General features: G+C 35.7%; 1 protein-coding gene across 1 annotated transcript; it reads right to left on the bottom strand.

The window, feature by feature from the left end:
• Positions 1-7,888: 7,888 nt before the first annotated feature.
• Positions 7,889-9,518, bottom strand: LOC109861291 (the record flags this gene model as incomplete). Its single annotated transcript, XM_020440867.1, has 5 exons — positions 9,395-9,518; positions 9,229-9,293; positions 9,046-9,102; positions 8,293-8,614; positions 7,889-8,187 (listed from the first exon to the last, which is right to left on the bottom strand). Coding segments are annotated over exons 1-5 (867 nt in total), but the record flags the coding sequence as incomplete, so codon positions are not given.
• Positions 9,519-10,616: the final 1,098 nt, after the last annotated feature.

The raw sequence follows: 10,616 nt of genomic DNA, 5'->3' as shown, positions 1-10,616 counted from the left end.
AAACTCTGTCGGCAATATGCAAGAGAGTTTGTATCAATAGCAAATACATAAATGTCGATGAAGTTGACGACAAATAAACGATTGATAACAAGCAGTTCTGCTTTTAGGAATACCGTAACCAAACAGTCCGCAAAACTATAGCAGCATTTGTTTACGACAGAAAGGTGACTGCAATAGGATCGATCTGTTGAATGCATTGACGACAGATTGCCAGCAAACGCCAAGCAAATCTGTTCGTGCATTCGTGTAAACTGTTCGCACGCAAGACTACAACACTATCTGTTTGACATTCACGCAACAAAATAGCGATTATTTGCGGTCGTATCTGTCACCCATGTTGATGACATATTGTTAGCAGAAATTAAGCAGTCTTTGACAGTTGCAACTGGTCATCAATTGGCATATAAATATACAATAGCTTTCGACGTTTGCACGACAGATTGACAACAAACAGTAAGCAAACTTGTTAATCGCGCTGATGACAGATTGACTAAACGCAATTTAATGCATTGTAGTTTCAAATTCCTGCAGATGCATTATTGTTAAACTATACTTTAGAGAGCAATTTTTCTTATAAGTCCTTTTCTTATAAATCAGTAGGGCACTTTTTCATTTGATTTTTATTAAATATTGATCAAATATACTCAATTAAAAATATACTTAGAGAACAGTGGTAGAATTTCCAGTCTGAAAAAAAATGTAAAATCAAAACCCTGAATAAACAACCCTGATAGGAAACAATTTACAAAATTATGTGACATCTTGCACTAAAATTATAATTTGCAATTATACAGGTATATTTTAGGAAATAGATGTAAAAACATTGATCTTTTATAAAATATTTGTAGTTGTTTGCAAAATTAGTTTTCAAATACTATTTCGGCAAAAGAATAACGATATGGTAAATCATCTTAGCAGTATATTTACAAACTTAATTTCAAAAAGAAATTGTCCAATAATTAAGAAAAACATTTCAATTATGAGATGTTTAAAATATGTAGAAATATAATTGCATATGAAGAAATCAACTTAATTCATATATGTACTTAAGAAAATGCAAAACGATTCTTTCGCAATTTTTGACAAATATTATTTACAAAATTTTATTTCGACAAAACTGTTGCGTTATAGCAAATTATCTTAGTGTAATCATTGCAAAATAACATCATGTCGTTAGACATGATGTTATTTTTGTGCAATATTTTCACAATTTGCTTATTAGGAACGTGTTTTCTAATAGATTCTTGGTCACCGAAAATGAATCCGGCGACGAAATTGACTTAGCATGTCAAATTTTCGAGAAATTTGAGATTAACCCTTACGAAAAAGAACTACTAGTAGTAATATATTGCGGCAGTGGTACAAAATAATTACTGGCATTCTGTGTAATTGCCAGTAATATTCTCAGTGATTTCTGTAATACCTAATAATATTTTTATATCATTGTCAGTAATATTTATATTACTGACTTTATTTATATGTGATCGGCAGTAGTTCTTTTTCGTAAGGGAACCCTTATGAAAAAAAAACTACTGCCGATTACATATAAATAAAGTCAGTAATATAAATATTACTAACACTGATATAAGAATATTATTAGGTATTACAGAAATCGCTGAGAATATTACTGGCAATTACACAGAATGCCAGTAATTTTTTCGTACCACTGCCGCAATACTACCATGATCAAAAAATAACCGGAATTTTTAATTTAAACCTCGCGGGCTTATCGGTTTAGAATTCTGTTGTTTGTGTCACGTTGGCAGCACTGTTACGGACATCCATGCCAAGCTTCTGCTTATCAGCTGTTCATTTACCATTATGACAGTGATTTCTTTACATCAAGTTTTTACGTCGCGGCGATTTTTACAATGGATTCAAAACTTGAACAACGTTCTTGCATTAAATTTTGCTATAAAAATGAAATTAAGTGTTCCAACACATTAAAAATGTTACAAAAGTGTAATGGCGACGATACTCTATCGAAAACACAAGTGTACCAGTGGTATAAACGCTTTAAAAGTGGTCGTGAGGCTGTTGAGGACGATGCTCGTCCTGGGAGGCCATNGACATCGAAAACTGATGAAAACGTCGATGAAATCCGACAATTGTTGATCGAAAATCGCAAATTGACGATAAGGGAGATAGCTGAGACCACTAACATATCATTCGGATCCGTACGCGAAGCTATCCGCAAAAAAAGACCTGCTTTGTGGGGCAACAACTCGTGGATTCTCCATGACGATAATGCGCCATCTCATAATGCGTTGATTATTCGTGAGTTTCTCGTCAAAAACAACACCAATACCATTCAACAACCGCCCAATTCACCTGATTTGGCACCATGTGACTTCTTCCTATTCGATCGACTCAAAAAACCACTACGAAGAACTCGTTTTGAGAGTGTGGAGGCAATAAAGCTAAAATCGCTGGAGGCACTAATGGCTATACCAAAAACCGACTCCCAGAAAAGCTTCGAGGGGTGGATCAAACGCTGGCACAAGTGCATCGCAGCCGACGGGGACTACTTTGAAGGGGACAACTTGAATTTTGAAGAATAAACATGTACTTTTCTTTTTATGAATAAATTCCGGTTATTTTTGTATCATGGTAGTATATTACTGCCAGTAGTTCTTTTTCGTAAAGAAATGTATCAAAATTGGCAGTTTTGGTTATATTTATCATTTTTTGGCGGCCAAACTAAATTTTTTTACAATTTTACTTACACCACATTAAAGTGCTATCTTTTTTTTATTATGTGAGTTTTTATTTATTACTATACGATTTTTTAAATATACATAATTACCATTAATTTTACATAATTAATATTAATTACATACATAATTAACATTAATTTTATTAATATTCAGGTCTCAAAAATGTGTTGAAACAGTGTAATCAGTATATATCAACAAAAAATTTGTTTTTAAAAATGTATTTTAAATTATGTTTAATAATAATAACAAAAATATTTTTATTTATTGCAGGTACATTGCATTGCAACATTTTTAGTAAAATAATAATTGAAATAAATAATAAATGAAATGTAGGATAGCTTGAGAATAAATAGATAAAAATAATTATATGTGTGTAACGGAGCCGATTTTTTATTGGCTTTGCCCGGCCTTCCGCCTGCCGGACAGCTCGGTCGGCGCCAAGGATCGGAGAGGGAAAGACGTGAAATTGCGACACTCGGTATTTTATGCTGTAATGTGTCGTTGATTTATTAAATTCTAAACGGTATTTACAACGGAGTTGACTTGATCGGCGCGGATAATACGGCTGGCGCGGAGAAGATGAATCGCGCTGATAATAAGGTCGGTGCGGATAATATAAATCTCGGCGCGGCGGGCTTATATCTAAACTTAAATCTACGGAGGATATATATACACGGGCGTAGTTATACTATGAGACGTTCCTAGCCATGAAAACGGCCGTTTGAGTCGTGAGAACGACTGTTTGTCGGTGTGACGACGGCCGATTGAATCTCCGGGCTCGTGAAGCCGACGGAGATGATGTGCACCGAAGTGCCGGAGAGGATCGAGACAACGCCTCAATCCGTACGGTCAGGATGGTGTTCGAGAAACACGCCTCTAGCACCAGGTTCTGTCGAGACAACGCCTCGACCGGAGGATTTCTAAGTCCGAGACAACGCATTGGCTGCAGGAAGGATCGCTCTCACGATACCGCCTCGAGAGCTCGGGAAAGGAACTGGTTCCGACTGCCAAAATCGGCCGGTTTTTATACTCCGGAGCGGCCTACGGTCCGTCTGGGTTCGGCGTGCGGTACGCGCTTGTTTGCGCGCCGTGTCACGCACCTGTGCCGTGTCGCACGGCCACAGGTCTTTGCTCGTACACGTGTGTTCTTATATGCTATAATTCCGTGCCCTGAACTATCGGTCGATCCGCAAGATGATAGGAATTATAGGAAGGTCGGCGGAATTATAGTAGACGCGTGCGGTGATATATATACGTATATTACTAGGAACGGAATATAGAAATAATGAAAAGAAATAATATATTAGAAAATAACATAAAAGAAGAACAAAAGAAGTGACAAGAAATGATGATAATATATAGGGTGTCTGACAACGAACTATAAAGCCGACGTGTGTAGATAGATCGAGTTATTCTGAACAGAAAAGTTATTTACTATTTTGAAAAAATTGCAATAGTTATTGAAATATAAATTAATAAATGTGAGCCAATGAGAGCGCGCGGAGCGATGATCGGACTCTATAGGCGTGCACAAGTATCAGCTCTACTTCTCGCTCGCCGCTGCTCGCTGCGTACCGTCGAATAGCACCCGATCGCAAGAAACTGAGTTGTTCCGCGCTTGTTTGTTTACTCCGCCTTTCGTTACTAAGACATTACATGAGAGAAGCCATTTTTCTTTTCATCTGATAATCGTGCACACCTATAAAGTCCGATCATTGCTTCCCGCGCCTTCATTGGTTCACATTTATTAATTCATATCTCAATAAATATTGCGAATTTTGCAAAATGGTATATAACTTTTTTGTTCAGATTGACCCGATCTATCTACACACGTCGGCTTTACAGTTCGTTGTTAGACACCCTATATATGTACATATGTACACAGTGGCAAGGCTCGTCTCGTCACATGTTAGTAAGAAACACAAGTGGTCTCGCGGACTGAGTGCAGAGGCTGCGAATATAGAGATCTCGAGTTCAAATCCCGCTATCACATTAGAATTTTTTCAGGTTTGGTCCCTTTCAATGGAGTTTATCGGTTGATCGAGCTGAATCAGGCTTCCAGAAATTAATTCTAGTGAAATCTCGAATTAATTCCCTTCCGACAAAGCAATATGCCATTGGGTTTCTTTTTTTTTAGTAAGTAATTCCACTTCCAAGTAAAATCCACTCTAGGCAACAGATCTGGTCTGCGTTTGATAGCAATCTATCGACGTTTCTGACGACAAATCTGCTCTGTATTTGCTAATGTTCTGTTGACAGTTATGATAACAGATATGTTCTGTATTTGGCGAAATTTTGGCGCCAACAGACAATGACCAAACCTGTTGTGGATTTGACGCCTCACTTTGGCTTCGCTTTGCTAGTGGTAGATCTGTTACGATTTTGGTCTCGTTTTGGCATATTTACATGTTGGACAGATTCAATCGCCAAACCATATCCTACTGAGGACACAGTAAGCTATGATTTTAGCATTAAATTCCGCCGGCAATTTTTGACAAATCCACAACATTCCACAACCAAATTGTTTGCTGGGTAATACAACATTATATCGAAATAACAGTAACTGCAAAAACAATTTTGTTCAAGTTTTAGAAAATTGAGACCCGACAGAGTCTTTTGACTATTTTCTTTTATTTTGGAAAATTGTTTATCTGTCCGAGCAGTAAATATAACAATAAATCTACACAACTAATTAGTCGTCTGATCGGTATAACAGACAGGTCCAGTATGCTCTTACAACTAATAATAATTTGACGGTTATTAAGAGCCTTACGCTGAATATTTATTGCAATAAATAAATATATATATACAAGACAAATGTATATACATCAATATGTATATACAAGACAAATGTATATACAACAAATACATATATACAAGATGTGTAAAAAATATTGGTACTGCGAAAAATCCCGAAAACCAGGCACTTTCCGAAAAAGTGTTTCAGATAAAAGTTGTAAGATTTTAAGATGCTGAATCGACGAGTGACCTTCGATTTAGCTGTCACTCAGCCGCTACGCTGACGGGTAAGTGGTGTCATCTCTTGGAATCGAGTCAAACCAAAACAAAAATAGATGACATGAGAGAGACAAGAATAAACGTATGTGTCTCTCCGGCAGTTCTGCTAAACCTGCATTAATCTTATTGTCACATTTTTTTTCTTTTTACAAGCTTCAAAATCTATTTCTAAAACACTTAAAATATTCGTTTATGTCTGTGGAATAGCTCAAGCAAGTTGTGTTGTAATTTGTGCTACCACTTTTGTAAACAAAGTAAAAATGTCTAAATAGTAACAGTCTGTAAAGTTTTTATTGTTTTTTTGTTGATTTTTGTCCGGGCCACATTTTAGCATATTTTTTTCTTCTAGAGAAACGTTTTCCATTCCGATCAATGGATGCAGAGTAAGTTGTGCTGATAAAACAGAGTGCTGATAAAACAGAACGATTCAACATTCTTTCAAAGAATCTATTTACTGATGTTATCAGTTTATTCTTGAATGACATTGCCAAGGTCATGACAAAGTCACCTTGAATTTTTAAAATAGAACACCCTATTTATTAGTTAGAGAGGTATCCGGCGTTCTCATATGAGATGCAAATCCAGCATCCCGTATGAATTTAAGAATTGAGATTTTAATTCAAAAAATACTCACTTGTAAAAATTTACAAGTTGAACTCGTTACACGTGTATGCATATATATATATATATATATATATATGCATACACGTGTATGTATATATATATATATACACGTGTACTATATATACTATATATATATATATATATATATATATACAGGATGTCCGACAATTACTTTATCTCTCGTAAGCAGATAAAAGAAGTAAACCTGAATCAAAAAGTCCTGAATCATTTTTTTCTATTACATATAATAAAGGAGTAATTATTGAATAAATCAAGCCAATCAGCGCCGACCTTTAGCCGAACGCACGTCAGTGAACCACACGTCTGATGTGCGTGAGCGCTCCGCGCGGCTCACTGACGTGAGCCCGGCTAAAAGTCGGCGCTGATTGGCTTGATTTATTCAATAATTACTTCTTTATTATACGTAATAGAAAAAAATGGTTCAGGACTTTTCGACTTAGGTTTACTCCTTTTACTCTGCCTACGAGAGATGTTAAAGTAATTGTTGGACACTGTATATATATATATATATATATATGTATACTGTATATATACTTGTATAGAGAGATTTTGATTGACTGACTTTATTTAGCTTTCTTAGCTATTTCTATACATAAATACTATACATTGTTAGATATGTATTCTCTTAACAGTCTCTTAAACGCTACGATTTTTTTACATTGCTTTATCTCGGTAGGTAGAGAATTGTACATTTTTATTCCTTCGTAGAACAGACTTTTTTGAGCACTTCTAGTTTTACAAAATGTTACTACTATGTTTCCGGCCTGTCTCGGTTGTCTATCACACTTATTTCCTACTATTTCTATTTTATTGTTTAACGCCACCGATGCCATGTTATTTACGATTTTAAAAATAAATACATTTACGTTATAACACAATCGCTGCCTTACGGACATAAACTGTAGCGCCTGCAGTGCATGCGTTCAACTTTGGTATATCTATTGCATTGTAAAATAATTCTCATGGCACGGTTTTGAGCTATCTGAAGTTTATTCAATTGCGTTTCTCCCATCTCAACTAATAGCGTAGCACAGTACTCGAAATGAGGTGCTACAATGGACTTATATATAATACATCTAGTGTACGCTGACACGAAGGTATCTATTCTATTTAAAAAACTAGTTTTTTTCCCAATTTTCTTAAGCATATAATCGCAGTGATCTTTAAATTGGAGCCTATCATCAATGATTACACTCCGATATTTTATTTTCTCAACGCGTTCTAACTCAATTCCGTCAGAGCATTTCAATGCAATATTACCTCTCTGCTCCTTTCTTACACTTCTGATTATCATGAATTTTGTTTTACTCGCATTCATTTTTAACTTATTAATACTCATCCACTCTTCTACTATGCTAAATACCATGTTCATTTTTCTCTCTATTTCCTCACTACCTTCCCCATTTACATATACTAAGGTATCATCGCAAACATTTTATATTGCACTCTTCCGGACAAAATTCTACTATATCGTTTACATAAATTGTAAATAGCAAAGGCCCTAGTACCGATCCCTGCGGAACTCCATATTCCGTTTTAATACACTTTGACCACTGATTATTAAATCTAATCTGCTGCGTTCTGTTGCTTAAATATGATTTAAACCACTCTAGTACCATTCCTCTCATTCTATATTGCTCTAATTTACCTAGTAATCTTGTCCTATCAACCGTTTCGAATACCCGTTTTAAATCCAGGAATATTACTCCTACCATTTTTTCCTCACTAACTATTAGCTTCCAATCATCAATGATATTTTGTATCGCCGTTTCACATAAATGGCATTTTCTAAATCCAGATTGGTGTTCTGTTATAATGTTATTACTATGTAAGTATTTTTCTATTTATTCTTTTACAACTAACTCTAAAACTTTCTCATAAATTGGTAACATATTAATTGGTCTATATTCACTTGCTTTCTTTGGTTTTTCTACCTTAGGAATCGGTATTATAGTAGATGTTTTCCATTCCTCCGGACATATACCCTTTATTAATGAATCATTTATTACCTTCAACAGTTCATTCTTTATCACGTGTAAGCTCATTTTTAATATATCACTAGATATTCCCTCATCTGTTCCTTTTTTTTGTGGCAAGGCCATAACAATTTGTTCCAATTTTTGTACACTTATCGATTCAAACATTTCAATTACACCTCTATTTTCTATAACATAAATAGTATTTATACTTTTACTCTCACTATTTCCTACAGATTCTATTATATCCTTAATACTCTGTACATAAAATATATTAAATTTATTCGCTAAGGTACATTCTTCTACATTCTCTAATATTTCAAAATTTACATTATTAACTTTTCTTATACCCGTAGCCTCTCCTCTAATGACCTCCTTTAAAGTTTTTCACATTAATATAGAATCATTTTTATTATCATCTATCATGTTCTTATAATATTCTTTCTTTTTCTTTCTAGTTATCTTGACTACCGCATTTTTTTTAATTTTAAACTGTGACCAATCTTGCTCATTGCCGGTACATACCGCTCTCAAATATGCTTCATCCCTTGTATTTGTAGCTAATCTTATATCATCCGAGTACCATTTTTTCCCCTCCCATATCTTTGGAATTAAAACTTTTTCTTTGGTGCTACAATATCTAACGGCGCTACCATATTCTGAACAAATTTCTCCGCTCTTTCACTTACACCTAAATCATTACTTTGTTCTAATTCTTCACCCACTGTATACAAAAATTCATCTACCTGAAATTTGCTGCAGTCTCTACCAATAAACTCTCTGCACTTTTTACTATTATTACTACTACTGAGTTCGACGTTTAGTCATAAATGATCTGTTATCCTTGGCTTCTCATACACATTACAGTTTACCTTAGTATTTGCGAAGACTAAATCTATCAGAGTTTGACTATTTTTTGTAATCCTCGTCGGTTTGTCTACGTATTGTGTTTCATACCCAAACATAACATATCACTCACTAGTTTTTTTGCATAAAACGTATTCGTCATTAAGTCTATATTGAAATCATCTAACATACTGCATTGATTTTTCGCTATCATAAGATCCACTACATTCTCCAAAAATCTCAAGAAATCACCATCTGATGCACTTGGTGAATGATACACGACTATAATCACGTCTTTATATATATTATCTCTCATCTCAACCGCTACACATCAGCAGTTTGATACTATCTTTTTCTTAACTATTACCTCATATTTAATATACAAATACTAACTTTGATAATATTAAATTTCTCGCAAGTGCGTTTGTCAAATGTTTTATTTTATAAATAAAAAAGTTGAAAATTTCTAATAATTGCAAGTTATAAAGTATCAATTCTTATGCAAAAAAGTAATCTCTCTTTTACTTCAAAATTTCATTGAAAAATATTAAGTGATTCAAAAGTTCTAACAATTTTTCTAAAATATCGCAATTGTCCGAAATTTCACAAATTTTCCCCGGTTCCGCGTAAAGTCTGCTCCAAAAGGCCTTGGCGTCAAGGTGTCAATCTTTCACGCTACTCTATCGTACCGCTAGTACATTTTCTAAGGTATTTTGGTGTGGATTTTCCGAGTGATCTGCCTAGAGTGAGGGGTGAGCAATTCGGAAGAGCTATAACAGGGAAATACCGTACCGCTATCGTACCAAATCAAAGAGACCTATCGTACCGTACTAGGGGATCTGTCGGATCGAAGAGCGCCTAGCTCTCGTTCCGGGGGACGAACTCCACGGCGGGCTCGCCCGTTGAAACAGGAGAAGTCTGCAGTCATTCCGATTCGAAATTGATCAAGCTCTTCCGATTTCGCGAGCGCTTTACTCAGGTGTGCTAATTGGCACGTGCTTGCTGCTTTATACTTGGTTGCGGAAGTACACTGCGACCAGTGACGGGAATTCGGCGAGAGCTTCGCGCCGTGCATGCCCGCGGCGTAAGCCTGATCAGCCGCTGCGAGATCAAGTAAGTCCATCGGCGCAAATATTACGCTTTGCGATCCGCCTGGGCACGCCTAGCAGTAAGTGTACGATTTGACCCGATTAATCTATTCAGCCGCTTCAGCTTCTCGGAGACCTTGATTAAACCGCTTGGTACGTTGTCTATCCTACCGCCTAGTAACGTATAGCTTATGTGAAGTCAGCGCGACGACGTAGCGTTCTCGGTGTCACAAGTCGATATACGCAGTTGGTCCTGCGATCAATCACGTTTCTGTTTAAAGTGTATTGTTAATTGTCACCGTACTTTTGTATCTTCTTTTATTTTA

The sequence above is a fragment of the Pseudomyrmex gracilis genome, unplaced genomic scaffold (assembly GCF_002006095.1).
Source record: "Pseudomyrmex gracilis isolate BER0280 unplaced genomic scaffold, ASM200609v1 scaffold_681, whole genome shotgun sequence".
Taxonomy (NCBI): domain Eukaryota; kingdom Metazoa; phylum Arthropoda; class Insecta; order Hymenoptera; family Formicidae; genus Pseudomyrmex; species Pseudomyrmex gracilis.
Note: the sequence above shows the minus strand (reverse complement) of the source record. Positions and strands in the feature narration are given on the sequence as shown.